The 16,799-nt window shown below is 34.9% G+C and overlaps 1 protein-coding gene across 5 annotated transcripts in view; it reads left to right on the top strand.

Annotated features, from left to right (window-relative positions):
* Positions 1–16,799, top strand: part of LOC144366063 (heat shock factor protein 2-like) — a 47,704-nt gene that overhangs the window by 5,564 nt on the left and 25,341 nt on the right. The window contains exons 2-6 of one of the 5 annotated variants that reach the window (XR_013424911.1): positions 1,563–1,622; positions 3,731–3,927; positions 4,585–4,693; positions 4,848–4,975; positions 7,831–7,906. Coding sequence is in view for 3 of the 5 variants with exons in the window: in XM_078019306.1 (XP_077875432.1) it covers positions 1,563–1,622; positions 4,585–4,693; positions 4,848–4,975; positions 5,791–5,838 (345 nt within the window). In the remaining 2 variants the exon portion in view is untranslated. Of the gene's footprint in view, positions 1–1,562; positions 1,623–3,730; positions 3,928–4,584; positions 4,694–4,847; positions 4,976–5,790; positions 5,915–7,830; positions 7,907–10,954; positions 11,413–16,799 lie in introns of those variants that run through there. The other 4 variants (XR_013424910.1, XM_078019306.1, XM_078019308.1 and 1 more) reach the window with 4 other exon arrangements.

Genomic DNA, 16,799 nt, shown 5'->3' with positions numbered 1-16,799 from the left:
TTGTTCTTTGGATTTCCATATCCAAGTGTGAATGTTGGGAGAGGTATTGCTAGGGACATTTCACTGCCCAAGGGTAAGAGGGAGTGACAGGGAAAGTTGTTGTGCTTTGTTTGCTTCCTATCATCATGCATTACAAGAGCTAGGTGCTTGCAGGTTCTCTCAAATATCCTCTACCACAAAAGAGTTAATTGTGGCAATTAGAATTTAAGGTACCCTGTTCCATGTTTGCAGAAGGTACAAAAAATAACGTGTTTGGAGCAATAAATTGATAATTGGCACATAAACTGAGTGAAATTTGTGGATACTTGGAAGGGTGAGAAGGAAAGCTGTATTAAAGAGATGGCATTTGAGCACAGACCTAAATGATTAGAAAGGACGGATCACAGAAAGGGGGAGTAGCAAATGTAAAGTCCTTGAATATGGAATGTTTAAGAAAGTAAGAAGGCCCATGTTGTTGATATATAGACTAGGAGAGAGAGATCAGAAAAGTAGAAGCAGATGGCCTAGGGCCATAAGGTTGTAATAGGGATATTGGCAGCTAGTTAGAAGACTGAGAGTTTTCCAGTGTGGTATTGAAAATGGTGGCTGAAAGTAGGCTAGTTGTATTCATAGTGGTCTGAGAAGAGGTCAAATTCTATTTCCACTTTGAAGGTAGAGCTTCAAGACTTGCTAGTAAATTGTCTGTAGAGAAGGAACAAAGAATTAACAACGATTCAGATTTAGCCTGAACAGAAACGTTGGTTGAGGTTACTGTTTTTAAATTTGAGATTAAAAATGAATCATTGAGGCTGAGTGCCATGGTGCACACCTGTCCAGTACCTGGGAGGCCGAAGCAGGACCATCAAAAGTTGAAAGCCAGCCTCAGCAAAAGCAAGGCACTAAATAACTTAGTAATACCCTGTCGCTAATAAAATATAAAGTAGGGCTGGGGATGTGGCTTAGTGGTCAGTTGAGTTCTCTGAGTTCAATCACTGGTCATAGTAGTTCCCTCCTCCCCTTTCCCCTCCCCCCAAAAAAGGTGAGAGAAATGCAGTACAGGAAGAACAGGAATATTTCTGAACAGCTTGATGGATTTCCCTACCCTGAGATATCCAAGTGGAAATGTTGGGTATGAGTTATTGGGTATGAGTTTGGCTTTCAGGGCAGAGTTTGGCGCTTGTGAGCGGCAAAGTCATGGGGCTGAATGAAATCTGGGAAAACTGATGAAGCAACTGGAACTGAAAGATTGGGTATTCAGCATCCAGAGGATGTAAAGTCAAGAACAAGCCAGCATAGGAGTCTGAGAACAAACAGTGGAAAAAGAGGAATATCAGGGAGTAAGGTCATCGAAGTTAATGAAAGAAAATGGTTTAGGAAGATAAATGATCAACTGTGTCACATGCTGTTAGTAATATTTTTATATCAGGTGTCTGTAAGGTATGTCTATATATGAATTAATTGCTTGGAATTAGAACATGAATATTTTAAGATAGTGCACGTTGTTTCTCAAAGAGATCAAATCTATTTTTTTTTAATAGAGAGAAAGAGAGAATTTTTGATATTTATTTTTTATCTTTTGGCAGACACAACATCTTTGTTTGTATGTGGTGCTGAAGATCGAACTCGGGCCGCACACATGCCAGGTGAGTGCGCTACCTCTTGTGCCACATCCCCAGCCCGAGAGCAAATCTATTTACTCTCCTATTATTAGTTGTGCTTGAATTTCTCAGTTAATTTTCCTCCTCAAACTGTATATTATCAGTCTTAATTTTTAACAAATGGATATTGTGGGTGGCCACCATGTCCTGTGACCAGAGTTTTCCTCTCCTGATTAGTTGAGGCCCTATCAGTTACTTTCAGTGATCCTGCCAGTTTCAAGTGACTGTAGATGGTGGCCCCTATCTTGAGAGTAGTAAAAATGCCGCCAAGTGTGTCTTCATGCTTGGGCATGCCTTCCTACATCCCCAGGGATCTAGTTACCTTACCTGTCCTTGTAACCCTGGCCCTCTTGACCTTTTTTGGATGGAAATTTCTAAGAACCAGAGTCCCCCTGAATAAAAGACCAAGCCAGAACCTGCTAGCTCTCTCGCGCCAGCCTCTTGTGACATTCCTAGCTCTCCCTTTTGGGGAGCTTGAGGCTGAAGGCAGAGGAGCTTTAATTCCTGGGATTTGAATTTAGAGGTAAATTGTGTGTCTGTGTTTTATTTGATACCTTAGGAAATTCACTGGAGCGACCTCTAGTTTAGCTGCCCGAGCTGGCTGTGGGCAGTAGGATATAAAATGTTTTCTCAGTGAGATTTTTATATTTCCCCAATTACTAGTAAGTTCTAAAATCTTTTCATGTTCAGTTAGCCATATGTTTTCTGTGACATGTTTGTTTTGTACATTTTTCTATTTGTCTTTACTTTTATTCTTTGCAGGAATTCCTTATACTTTATATTCATGTTTTGGTTATATGTGTTGCCTTCATTTTCTCCCAGTTTGTGGCTTATGTACCTTTTCTGATGAGTATCGCTCCTTAATTTTAGTATAGTTCATCAATTTTTTGTGGTTCATGCTTTTTCTTTTTTGGGTGTGAGTACCAGGAATCTAACTCAGGTACTGAACTACATCCCCAGCCCTAATTTGTATTTTTTATTTAGAGAAAGGGCCTCACTGAGTTGCTTAGTGCCTAACTTTTGCTGAGGCTGGCTTCGAACTCGTGATCCTCCAATCTTAGCCTCCTGAGCTACTGGGATTACAGGTGTTTACCACCGAGCCTGGCTTTTTGTTTCTTTTTACAAATAAACTTTTAAGTATTTTTTAATAGCACTGCTTCATCTTTACTTTAAAAATCTTTTTTTTTTTTTAAATTAAGAGAGAATTTGACGTATTGGTTAATTTAGGGAGAATTAATAGCTTTACAACACATTTGTCCTTTTTATTTTAGTATTAAAGATTCTGTGTATGTATACACTTGTGTGTATTTTAGGTCCTGTATAATTTTAGAACTCTTTTTAGATTCTTAACATTGTTCTATTGTTACTGGTATATTTTTTTTTTTGTTGCAGTTGCAGGTTGTTTGAAAGGTTTTGCATTTCACATGAAATACAAAAGTTTTAAAGGTTTGCATTTCATGTCTTGAATTCAGGTGGGATTGATTTCTGTGTGTGGTTTGAGGGATCTGGTTTCACTATTTCCTACATATTCAGTTGTCTAGCACCTTTATTGAAAAGCTCAGTATTTGATTTCCAAATCATCGATGTTCCCACTTGTTTTTTTAATTGTAGCAAAATGTAAATGGCGTAAAACTAACTGTTTTTGCCATTTTGAACATATAGTTTGGTGGCATTAAATGCATTCACATTGTTAGGTAACATTTATTGCCTTCTACCTTCAGAATGTTTTTCTTCTTTCCACACTAAACTCCATGCCCACAAAATAGTAATGCCCAACTCTTTTTGCGGCTCCTAAACACCACCATTCCGCTTTGTTTTTATGAAATTGACTTTTCTTGATATTTCATGTAAGTGGAATTGCATAGTATTTATACTTTTGTGACTATCTTATTTCATTTATCATAATGTCTTTAAGGTTCATCCATGTTGCAGCATGTGTCATGACTAACTTTTTAAGACTGAATATTTCATTGCATATACTACATTTTGTTTATCTATTCAACTGTTGGACATTTTGGTTGTTTCTGCCTTTTGGCTATTATAAATAATGCTATTGTGAGCTTCAAAGTTTATGCTTCTTTTTCTTCTTTTAGGTACATATCTATAACAGGAATTGCTGGATATTATAGTGATTGTTTTCATTTTTTGAGGAACTACTATACTCTTTCCATAGCAGCCACACTTTTATATTCCATTGGCAATTCACACGAGTTCAAATTTCTCCACATCTTCATCAATACTTATTTTTTGATTTTTGCTCATGACCATCTTAATGGCTACGAAGTAGTAGGTATCTCATTGTGGTTTTGATTTTACTTCTAATGATTAGTGATATTGAGTGCCTTTTCATGTGCTTATTGACTATATTTGTAAATGTTCTTTGGAGAAAGGTCTACTACAGTCCTTTGTTTTGTTTTAATTAGGTTGTTTGATTTTTGTTGTTGAATTGTAGGAGTTTTGTATGTATTGTGGATATTTATTAGATCCTCCTCCCTCAGCCTTCCTACCCTCTGGGATTACAGGCTTGGGCCCCCTCACCTGGCCACTGTTAACTTTCAGTGTTAATGTAGTAAACATATAGCTTAGAGTTTTGCAGTTGATTTGTAATCAGTGCATCTTAGTATAGTGTCTACTACAGATACTGATAAAATGTGTTTCTTTTTAATTTATCTTATTTATTTTATTGTTATACAAGATAGCAGAAATGGTCTATTTTTCTTATTTAATGGAAATGCTAATGATATAATGCAGTATTTGGTGTCAGGTAGATATCAAAAAATTTAATTGCAGTTTGGAACTTACTTGCAATTTGTTGTTGTTGCCATTATCAGGAATAGAATTTTGATTTGAAGGTATCATGGAAGGACTGGTCAGGACAGGTTTGGGATTCATATATATGAGTGTGCCAGAGAACCTTAACTAATTGACCTTTTCTGGTTTTCTTTAGAGTGGCCAAAGTTTTCTGGTCTTGGATGAACAAAGATTTGCAAAAGAAATTCTTCCAAAATACTTCAAGCACAATAACATGGCAAGCTTTGTAAGGCAACTAAATATGTGTAAGTATGGACAGCAGTTTATTTGTTCTGCTAACCAATTACTGATTAAACCATTTTTTTCTCATTAAGATGATAAAGGAAAATTCCACACAAGCAGTGTGACTTTTTGACTGTTGTCTAATTTCAGTCTGAGTAAATTTTCAATCTTTTTCAGATGGTTTCCGTAAAGTAGTACATACTGACTCTGGAATAGTAAAGCAGGAAAGAGATGGTCCTGTTGAATTTCAGCATCCTTACTTCAAACAAGGCCAGGATGACTTGTTGGAGAACATTAAAAGGAAGGTAAGTTGTTGTTAATATTATTTAGCTAAGATTTTGACATGTATGATTGACCAATGAGCAGTTTTAGCTATTGTAATTCAGAATGTACAGAAAATACACAGGTGTTCTTTGTTAGAATGAATCAGACCAATAAAACTTTAATTAAATATTCTATCCTCCACCTTTCCCTGTGTTCATCTGTAGTGAGAGCTCATTCTTCATTTTCTTGATGAAAGGAAAATGCTTACAACATTCTGATTGAGGATGAAGAGTCATTATTACAATAGGAAGGTTCATTCCTGTGTTGACTGAAAAAAAGTCCTCACTGTAGGACTTTTTTTGTTGTTTACTGATATATATCCATTGTACAGAATAAGTCCTTTGTACATGATAGGCATTAATTATTACATTTTTGAATGAATATCTTTTGGTGAAATAAGATATTTTTACTAAATCCATAAAAGGGCTGTAAACGATGAAAGAAAATGACCTACCATGTAGCCATTACTGTATAAATTTAATTAAAAGTGGAATGTGGTAATAAAAAGGCTTGAAAATTACAGGGAATTTGGCAGAAGAAAAAGAAAAAAACCCTAAGATGTTACTGCTCATGGAAACTTAGAGAAATTTTTGTTTTGTTTTGTTTTCTGATTATTTCTTGCTTTCTCTCTGGATGAACTGTGAAGTGTATTCTTTTCCTAGAATTCCACCCTGTGCTTTTAGAACAAAATCTCCCTTTGAGTAGATCACAAAAAATTCTTATAATAGGGAAGCTTTGAATTATAATCATGGGTGTGCCGTGTATTTTTGATTTTCTAAATTTGCTTTTTGGAAAGTTTCGTTTTCAAAACCAGAAGAAAATAAAATTCGCCAGGAAGATTTAACAAAAATTATAAGCAGTCCTCAGAAGGTTCAAATAAAACAGGAAACAATTGAGCCCAGACTTTCAGAATTAAAATGGTAAGCCATTCTTCCAAATATAATACTAATGTGTTGGGTGTTGGAGTTGTCTGGTGCATTGGTTCTTATTACTTTTGATTTGTAGTCATAGACTTAACTTTAATAATATGTTTTAATTGTGATGGTCAGGATCACATATGAACCTAAGAACATCAAAACAATTTGATAAACAAATATTACTGAAGAAACAATAAGTCTTTAGTGTAGGAAATACATTTCTACTTAGGTGTTCACAAACAAAAGAGCGCACACACAAAAAATCTTATATATTACTCATCCTTTTTTTTTTTTTTTCCTTCTCCTCCTTTAAAATTCTTCCATGAGTTCTATTAGGAAAAAGTAGGACACAAAAAGTTGGGAATAAAAGAACCCAAGAGATTTGCCCTACTTGATATTTGTTCTGCATAGGTGTGGGAGAATGTTATTTAAACCTTTTTCTTCAAAAAGGTGCTTTGTTTTGTTTTATGACATTACTTGATAGGTTTTCCTAACTTACCAAAGTAATAAGTTTATATATATATATATATATATATATAGAGAGAGAGAGAGAGAGAGAGAGAGAGAGAGAGAGAGAAGTATTTTACTACTCTTAGTAAGCAGCTGAGATTTTTCCCTTTAATAGTTTCCAAGGGCTTGAGAGTAGTTCCTTGATGTATTCTTCACCCATTTCAGATATGGACTGATTTGCATATTCCTAACTATATTTTAAAGTAACCTTGGGCTTTGGTTCTTTTTTTGAATAAATATAAATTTCTCCATTTTGCATATTTTATTTAATCACTGAGGATGTGTCTGTTGGCTATACTTTGACCTAATTCTTTGAATCTCAGTTTAGCTCTTAAGGAAATAGATCCCCAGATCATCCTTTAAGTGTTAGAGGCAATGATCTTCTCCTTTAGTAGGTAGATAATAGCATCTTTAAAGGTACGTCTGAAAAAATATAGCAGTTATTCAGTAAGTAAGTATTAAAGAAAATCTCCTTTTCATATACCTCTGTATTTAAATCCACATTTCTTTTTGTAATAATTCAGACTGAGAAAATAGCTTTTGTGGAGATTAACAAAAGTTGAAAATTATTTAATTGGTAGATTATCTTTTATATCTTCTCACCATTTTCACTCTGCTAATGACAATGCAATTTCAATTAAGAAACAGCAAAGGAAAAGAATCTTAGTATTGGGCAAGTTATTGGTTTGACATTGTTGAATATTCCATCTTTTAAAAAAATAAAACGGTGGTTTGCATATGCTTGTTTGAGACAGTTATCAAGGTAGTTTGAGAGTCTCACTTTAGTTTGGCTTTAACAGTTATAGAATTATCTGTGTGACACTGGGCAGGTTCCCACAAATTCTCTGTACCTCAGTGTCCTAATCTTTCAAGATAATTCTTCCTTACTTGGCTGATTTTAGAGAAATTTAAATGCTTAATTGAAACGTTTAGCATAGTGCCTGAAGCACATCAATTGTTCAGTAAATGTCACTTTTGTTTCCTAAGATGATTCACAAAGTCTAACCTCACTTAAGTGATGAACATTAAAAAAAGTAATGAACCACATTATCAAAAGGAGTAAATTGCTTGCTGCTATATGGATATAGAAGTGTGTTTTAAGTGGGGTTTTTTTTTTTTTTTTTTTTTTTTTTTGTATATTTTGCCATGAATAGCAGATAATACATTTAAGAAGGAATGATTCTGGAGTTGTGTTGAGATAGTTGTCATTCCTGTATTATTGAACCAGGTTTCTGTATTTTATTATAAAAATATGTATTTTTATAATACATATCATAGTGAAAACAAACATAGTTAAGTTCTCTAGGTTTGTGTTTTTTAATTCTCTAGTATTCTTAATTAAGATACTGGGGTTTGGTTTTCTGACTAAATCTTTTTTGTTTATTTTATTTATTTTTTAATTATAATAGTGAGAATGAGTCCCTTTGGAAGGAGGTGTCTGAATTAAGAGCAAAGCATGCACAGCAGCAACAAGTTATTTGAAAGGTAAGAAGCTCTTTTTCTTGTGACTATCATTTGCATTTGTTTAATGAATTATGTGTGTAACACAAAAAAACCTCTGTTGAGTAGTTAGTAATTGATCTTTGTTTTTTATGTATTAAATACACAAAAGTAAAATTTTGAAGACAAATTAAGCCAAGTGTTATATATCCTTTTTAACAACAGCAGAAACATTTCTCATAGCTAATGATGATTGTTCTATACTCTCATATAATATCTCAGTAGCTTTTACCTGGCATAACAATTTTGAGATACTTTATTCTTGGGAGCTTAATTAATACACTAGCCAATTTCTTAGCACTTATTATTATTATTATTATAAAACAGTCTTACTGTGTTTTGTGGAAGATTTCCCTTTACTTTTTACTATAATAGGCATAGTTAATTTTTAAATAATTTGACCCAATTAGGAATTCAAAAGGATTTTTCAGTGGATGCGATAATTAGTTTCTGCATAAAATCATAATATAATGATTACCATAATAAAATAAAATCATTAATATAATGCTGTAAAATGAATGTTAGATTTTATATTGAACCTAAAATGTGTTCTTCTGATTTAATGTTTGCATATCAACTTTCATTTGTTAATAAGAGATGAAATATGAAAATAATTAAGGCAGCTATTTTTTTCTTATGAGTAAATGAATGGACTCTAAGCTGCAGGATTTTAAATGGGAAGATGGGGGAGAGCTTTAGCTTGTTCCTACTTGGAAGGCCCTTGAACTAAAAATAGGTCTGTGACTGACGGGATCTGGGTCTAGTGGAGCAAACTTAGAGCAGAAATAAATAGTAATTGCAGCGTTTGGCCTGTAGTCAAAATAGATTCTTCTTCTTCTTTTTTTTTAATCAATGTGCAAATTAAGGTTGAATATAGGAGAATTCAAATCTAAGTGTTTAGTTTAAATATGTGTTTTAAACATTTATATCGGGGTCTCTAATGCATACCCCTGTTAAGAATATCTGATTTAAAAGAAGACATGTATTTTAATATGTACTTAAATATTTTTCAGAAAACACAATTTTGATTAAATGTTAACTAAAAATACACCTTCATCTGTAGGGTTTTTTTTTTTAAACAAGAATTATTAGTATAATAGTTACATTGCATTTCAGTTTTTCATGAACACTAATATTTTTTCACCATCAAATTTATATTTAAATATATCTGTATTGGTGAGTGGATTTGCATAATTCATGATGACAAACACTGATTTTTAATGTGCCCCTGGAATTGGCTCCTAAGTTTGCTATTTAATGTTGGCTTTTGATTAACTTAGTATATATGAGTATATACTAAGTATATAAGTATATTGAGGTACCAGTTATAGGAGTTATCAAGTACAGAAGTTAAATGATAAAAATGTTAAATGTTGCTGGGCAAAGTGGTGGATGCCTGTAATTCAGCTACTCAGGAGGTTGAGGCAAAAAAGTTTGCAGCCAACCTGGGCAACTTAGGGAGACCTGTCTCAAAATTGAAAATAAAGGGCTGAGAACATAACTCAATCCATAGTACTGTTTTTTTTTTTGTTTGTTTTGTTTTTTAAAGTCTGATGCCTATCTGCTTCAGAGAAAAAGCACTATACAACATGATGCCAGTGTCAAGAGAACTGAGGAAAGAATTTTGGGCAGTGATTTTTATTTATTTATTTATTTATTGATACCAGAGATTAAACCCAAGAGGTGCTCAACCACTGAGCCATATCACCAGCCCTTCTTATTTTTAATTTTGAGACAGGGTCGCTTTAAGTTGCTGAGACTAGCTTTGAACTTGGGATCCTTCTGCCTCAGCCTCCTGAGACACTAGGTTATAGGCATGCCACCACCATGCCTGGCTAGTGATTTGTTTTTTCTGAAATTCAGTCACTGATGTTTTTAGAAACCTGTGATAATATTTATTTTATGAATTCAAAAAATTGAAGTTGAATTGTTCCATAGATATCTTTAACCTTCAATGTTGCATTTTCACTGGCTGTTAGCATTTTTTTTAAATAAACAATTTAGTGTCTTTGTCATAGACTCTAATGCTGTCTTAACTCTTCAGTTAAAATGTTTTAATATTTGTTCATTGAAAAGTTGATATTGATTGTAAAGCATTCTACTTTGTAGCCATTTTTTTTTGGAGGGTGATGTGCAGTTTTAAAGCTATAGCTTAGGTATTTTTAATTTATAATATTCTATTTTAATTATTTACTTATTTCATAAAGCTTGTAAGTGAGTCTTCTGCAGAATTAAATAGTTTTTCAACATTTTTGGCCTTGATTCCTAGCCTCTCTTTGATACACTGCTTTTTATAGTTGAGTTTATGATCCTTAATTTTTTACCACCTTTAGGTAGAAAGTTGATAATGTAATTTCAAGGCATACCCTGAGTCACTCTTTCTCATGCAGCATTATCACTTGGAAAGCTTACTAAACACAAGTATTACTGGGCTTCTTCCTCAGAATTTCAGATTCATCAGTTTTGTAATGGGGCTGATCATTTACATGTCTAACCTGTTCCCATGCCAATGCTGCTGGGCTGTGGATCACACTTTAAGAAACAGTGCTAAAAAATTTGAAAGCTTCTTCATGTTTTGATGTGTTTTAAGTTTTTCCTATAAATTTAATCACATGTCAAAGATTAAATCAGCATATCTTGATTGTGAGCAGGGAGGTTTCATAGATGGGTCTCAACAATAATCTTCATAGAACCAGCTTTTTCTGACTTCATAATTTTATGATCTGTTCTGAGAACTGGCAATTCCTTTTGCCTCTAATTATATTACGTAGTATGAGGAAAATGTTTCCTGTCAAACACCAGTTTTCTATTTTGCATAATGTGATCTTGAAATCATTTTAAGTAAAAGATAGGAACTAAAAAAAAAAAAATCTGCCTGAAAGCTGGTGTGTTTTATTTTTTTCCCCTTTTCTATTAGTGTATTATACATAACAGTGGATTTATTATAATGTATTCATATGTGCACACAATAAAACAGTATAATTTATTCAATTTCATTTTCTACTGTCTTCCTCCCCCATCCCCTTCTTCTAGTCTACTGGTCTCCCTTTTTTAAAATTTGTTCTAATTAGTTATGCATGACAGTAGAATGCATTTTGACACATTGTACACAAAAGGAGCACAACTTCTCATTCCTCTGACTACACGGTGCAGTCACACCATTAGTGTGATTATACATGTACACAGGGTAATAATGTCTGTCTCATTCTACCCTCCTTCCCATCCTCACTGCCCCACCTCTCTCCTCATTCCCCTCTGCACAATCCAACATTCCTTAATTCTTTCTTACCTGTCTGTGCCCACTATGGATCAGCATCTGCTTATCGGAGAAAACGTTTATTCTTTGGTTCTTTTGGGGGATTGGCTTATTTTACTTAGCATGATGTTCTGTAGTTCCATCCATTTGCCTGGTTCCATAGTTTAGCTATTGTGAATTGAGCTGCTGTAAAACATGATGAGGCTGTGTGAATATAGTATGCTGATGTTAAATCCTTTGGGATAGTTGGGTCAAGTGGTGGTTCCACTCCATGTTTTCTGAGGAATCTCCATAATCCTTTCCACACTGTACCACTTTACTTTGCCACCAGCACTTTTTTTTGCCAACGCTTTACTATTGCTTATATTCTTGATAATTACCATTCTGACTAGTATTAGAGTGGTTTTGATTTGCGTTTCTCTAATTGCCAGAGATGTGCAACAGTTTTTCCTATATTTGTTGATTGGGATTGTATTTCTTCTTTGAAATGTCTGTTCAGTTCCTTGGCCCATTTATTGATTGAGTTGTTTTGTTGGTGTTATTTTTTGAGTTTTTAATATATTCTGGATATTAATGCAGTATCTGAGGTGTACGTGGTAAAGATTTTCTTCTATTCTGTAGGCTGTCTCTTCACATTCTTGGTTGTTTTCTTTGTTGTGAAGAAGCTTTATAGTTTGAATCCATCCCATTTATCGATTCTTGATTTTATTTCTTGCCTTTTAGAAGTCTTGTTAAGGAAGTTGGTTCTTAAGCTAACATGGTGAAGATTTAGGCCTACTTTTCTTCTTTTAGGCACAAGGTCTTTTTTCTAATGCCTAAGTCTTTGACCCACTTTGAGTTTTATGCAGGGTGAGAGATAGGGGTTTAAATTCATTTTGTTACATGTGAATTTCCAGTTTTCCCAGCACCATTTGTTGAAGAGGCTCTCTTTTCTCCAATGAATATTTTTGATTCCTTTGTCTAGTATGAGATATCTATTTATGTGGGTTTGTCTCTGTGTCATTTTTTCTCTACCATTGGTCTACGCATCTGTTTTGGTGCTAGTACCCTGCCGTTTTTGTTACTATAGCTACTGGAAATATTTTCTTGATTTTTTTCTTATGTGCCAGGTGCTGTACACTGTGTGTGTGTGTGTGTGTGTGTGTGTGTGTGTGTGTGTGTATACCTATATACCTATCACTTAAATATATATTATATTACATAATATATGTAACTATATATTTAACGTTAATACAACCACTATTCCTATTCTGTTTCTCACTCCTAGAGAAACAAAAAGTTAGAAAATTCCTTTGCTGAGCATTACACAAAGGCATTTTCTTCAGCACGGCCTGCTAGACTATACTTTGTATATGGAACATACAGAACGTAGAACTTTTTCTTTTTCTCCTTCTCCCCCCCCCCCACTTCCTTTTCCATTTTTTTACTTTTTGGAGATGGGGTCACACGGCATTACATGTTGCCCTGGGTGGGCTCTAACACCTGGACTCAAGTTATGCTCTACCTCAGCCTCCTGTGTAGGTGGAACTGCAAGTGCCAGGCTGGTATGTAGAACTTCCAGCATTCTTGATAAATTGTCCTTTTAATTGAGTTGCCCTAACATGCTCCAACATTATTTCTAGCCTTTATTATTTAGTATCTGGGATGGAGATATATATATTTCTATATTACCAATTAGTAACTATATTTACACACATGGTATTTGTTACTCATCTGGGAAAGATGTGGATTCTTCTAACTCCACCAGTGCAAATTTCCAGGATGATTTCACCCCATTGCACCATTCTACAAGAATTATAGGGTAAGAATGAAGCCCGAACATGCCACTTCAGAATGCATCCTCTATATTTTATATATATATATAATAAAATATATGATGTGTGTGTATGAAATATATAAAATTTTACCATTTATTGATGGATTTATATGTTGATCATGAAATGCGTATGTTGACAGCATCTTTATCTATTGACAAATTAAATATTTTCCTTGCTATAATTCTTCTTGGCGTGCTTAACACTTATCGAGGGAGGTGGGATAGAGGGAAGTTAAATTTAAAACGTTCCTTTATTTTTTAATAATTTTAAATTGCTGGTAGTAGTATATGATAATTCATGCATTTTCTCACTTATCTACCCAACTTTCTAAAGATATGGATAATATATACGGTTGCATATGGGATCCACTTTAAAAAACTAATAATTGGGATAGCTTATGTTTTTTATTACTTTTTAAAAAAATAAATAACAGAATAAGTAGAGTTATTGCAAATTCTTGAATATTTTGGTAAATTTTTATCTTCTGCTTTCTCACTTCGATTGCTTTGTTTCATTTTAATTTTACATGATTACCAAATATAACAGTGGACTAATAACTGTTTTAATGATAGCAATTTAACAAACTTCAGAATTACTTCCCTGTTTTCATGACTAACAAGTTCTCTGTCTAGGATAATTGTGTCTGGCTCATTCTTCAGTTTCCAAACTGAAACAATTTCGGTTTGGAAGTTAATTGTCGGAATGAAGATAGGATTGATGTTGGTCTTTCTGAGAATCAATGATCTGTGATTACAGGACCCCCCCCCCAAGAAAAAAAAGCAGTTGGGGGAGATAAGTGTGTATATAGAGAAAGTGTTTACTATGTTAATTAAAATTAAGGCAATCTCATTAGTTTGCATAAAGGGAAGTTTTTATGAGGTAGGTGCTTAATCTTGTGATAGAGACTGGGTGTATTCAAGCATGGTCTTGTCTCCACAATCTGGAAATTTCACCTCATGGATTCTTTTTTTTTTCTTTTTGGTACTGGGGATTGAAACCAGGGACACTCAACCACTGAGCCACATCTCCAGCCCCAAAGCAGCCTCTCTTTTTCTTGAGTTTACATCTTTAAGAACTCAGGTGGGATAGGTTTGCCTGTAATTTCAGGGACATAAGAGGCTGAGGCAGCATGATCTTAAATTTGGGGCTAGCCCCAGCAATTTATCAAGCCTGGCTGAAAATTTAAAAATAAAAAGAACTGAGGATGTAGCTCAATGGTAAAGTGCCTATGGGTTCAGTGTTCAGTACCAGAAAAATAAAAATACACAATGATTGAAGTTTATTTAAGTGCTCAAAAATTCCGCTTAAATTTCACTTAAGAAAATTTGTTTTAGAGCCAATGGGTTGATGTTCACTTAACCTATTGTTGTTTATCAGTGCCAAATATAATCCAGGTTTCAAGAGTACAGAGTGAAATAAAAAGTTGAGAAATTTTCTACTATGGAGTAACAATCCTAAATGTAATTCCCATACCTCTAAGGATCAGAAGGAGTTAAGATAAGGCCCTGCTTTCCAAGGTGTTTAAATTCCAACAAGTTAATGAGGAGGCAGTTTTGTAGAGTTGGGGACAAAGCAAAGAGATGAAGCACGTGGGCTGTAACAGACATACCCATTGGGACCAGAGCAATTTTGGAGCTAAACTGACAGAACGCATTTATAAGACCTCTCTCACAAGCATGAGTTGAACAGTAAATGACAACATAGTGTGTAGTTCTCACCTGATGGCTGGTGCAGAGAAAGTGGCCAACAAACAGAGCCTGCTGCCACTTTGTTCCTATTTGCTTTTTGTTTTGTTTAGGATCATTTTCCTTATTACCCTTTAGAAGGGGTTTGGGTTTGCTCCCATTACTCTCTTCCCAGAGCCCATTTTCAGGAGACTCTTTTCCTTGAGCTGTTCTTTCTCTATGTCTGTTCAGGAAACAAAACCTCAAGGTGGCAGAAATAAAATTTAAAAAAAGGAAGAATTTTTGGAAAGTTAATGGTTAAGTAGATCCTAAGGATTATATGAATCACCTCATAATGTCTCTTGCCTTCGAGATAGCGGAGCAAGTAGACATAATTACTCCGATTGCTATCAGAAACTAGTGACTGCATTTGTGTCCTGGGCTAGAAAAGGAAATCTTCTTGGTCCTTCTTATTCATCTCCAAATCTGAGAGAGAAGTCAGGCCTGTGTTAGTCAGTCTCTCCTCATAAAAGACTAATATAAAAATTTAAGCCCCTCTTAGCATCTGCTGAAGTGAGAATCCACGCTGTACCCCAGCTGTGTCTACTGTTGAAGAAGGCGTCAACAATACCAAGTGTCCTTTTCTCCCTTTAGACCATTCCTCCTGTGTGTGTGTGTGTGTGTGTGTGTGTGTGTGTGTGTGTGTGTGTGTGTTTGTGTGTGAGAAGACTTTTTCATCACTTTGACAACATACCTGAGAAAATTAAATGAGTAAATATTTATTTTGGTTCAATTTCAGGCTCCATTGCTGTGGCCTGAAGTGAGGCAGATTACCATGGCAGAGAGCCTGGCTTCAAAACAGAGCTTCTCAACTCATGGAGATCAGGGAAATGGTGAGGGGAAGAGAGGACTGAGGAATATGATGTACCCGTCCAGGGAATCAACTCCAATGGCCTACCCTCCAACTAGGCCCTACCGCCCCCACAGTTTTGACCAACTCCCAATAGTCCTGTCCAATCATGAACCCATCAGTGGATTGATCCACAGATGAGGTTAGAGCTCAGGATTCGATTCACCTTTCTGTAGAGTCCGTTCTGAATGCTGGTAGATTGGGGTCCAAGCTTTCAACACATGACCTTTGGGCAACATTCCAGATCCAAATTATAGCAGGGTGCCTCCTTCTCTTTAGGTGTTCTGTGTTTGTTTATTGTTTTCAATCACAAATAATGATCCTTTTTCAGTGTAAGACCTATCACATTTGGCTTGAATCTGGTTCCAGTGGTGGTTGCTCCTCCTGCTGAAAGGCATTTCTGATCACTCAAGATTCAGTCTTCTGGCATGGTTCGCTCTGACCACAGCTGTTTGTCATTTTATATTTCTATTATGAGAGAGAAACCTACCTACTGTATTCGAAACTGACCATCCAAATGAAAGCATTTCTCTTCTTCCAAAGAGAATGTTTGGAATGTTCCTGGAAGCTATGGGGGATATGGAGGGAAAACCCCGGCTCATTCGCGAACACATGTGACAAAAAGCATCCAATAATCATAAGGGTATCCTTATACATATATTCAGTGCCCAAAAAGCACAAGGTATTGTGATAGATACTGTGAACAACATAAAGCTGTGTTATATACATTTCCTGCTGTGAAGTGCAATTGAATACAGTCAATCAGTGGAGAAGATGTTCCATAGAGTGATCCTTGAATTATAGTACGAGGTCAGCCATTGACGACTGTGGTGGTGAGGATCTCATATGGGGCAAAAGACTGAGTAAGAAAGAATAAGCCAGAAGTAGAGAGCCCTTAATAATGTGGCTTTGTTAAAACACCGTTGAAGGTTAAAATAATGAAAGCTTTTTGAGTCTATAAACATAGGGTGATAAATTCTATGCAAGACATTAAGTTTGTACTTCTTTTAATACCTCATAATTCATTCAAACATTTTCTTATAGATTTCAGTAGAATTTTTAAATCTCTTCAATGTGGGCCTCGTCTCTTCTTGTCTCTTTTTTTAAATTTTTATTGGTTGCTCAAAACATTACAATGATCTTGACATATCATATTTCATACATTTGATTCAAGTGGGGTATGAATTCTTACTTTTACCACGTGTACAGTTTGCAGGATCACATTGGTTAT

This window comes from Ictidomys tridecemlineatus, chromosome 8 (genome assembly GCF_052094955.1).
Source record: "Ictidomys tridecemlineatus isolate mIctTri1 chromosome 8, mIctTri1.hap1, whole genome shotgun sequence".
Taxonomy (NCBI): domain Eukaryota; kingdom Metazoa; phylum Chordata; class Mammalia; order Rodentia; family Sciuridae; genus Ictidomys; species Ictidomys tridecemlineatus.
The sequence above is the reverse complement of the archived record's forward strand: the minus strand, read 5'-3'. Positions and strand labels throughout refer to the sequence as shown.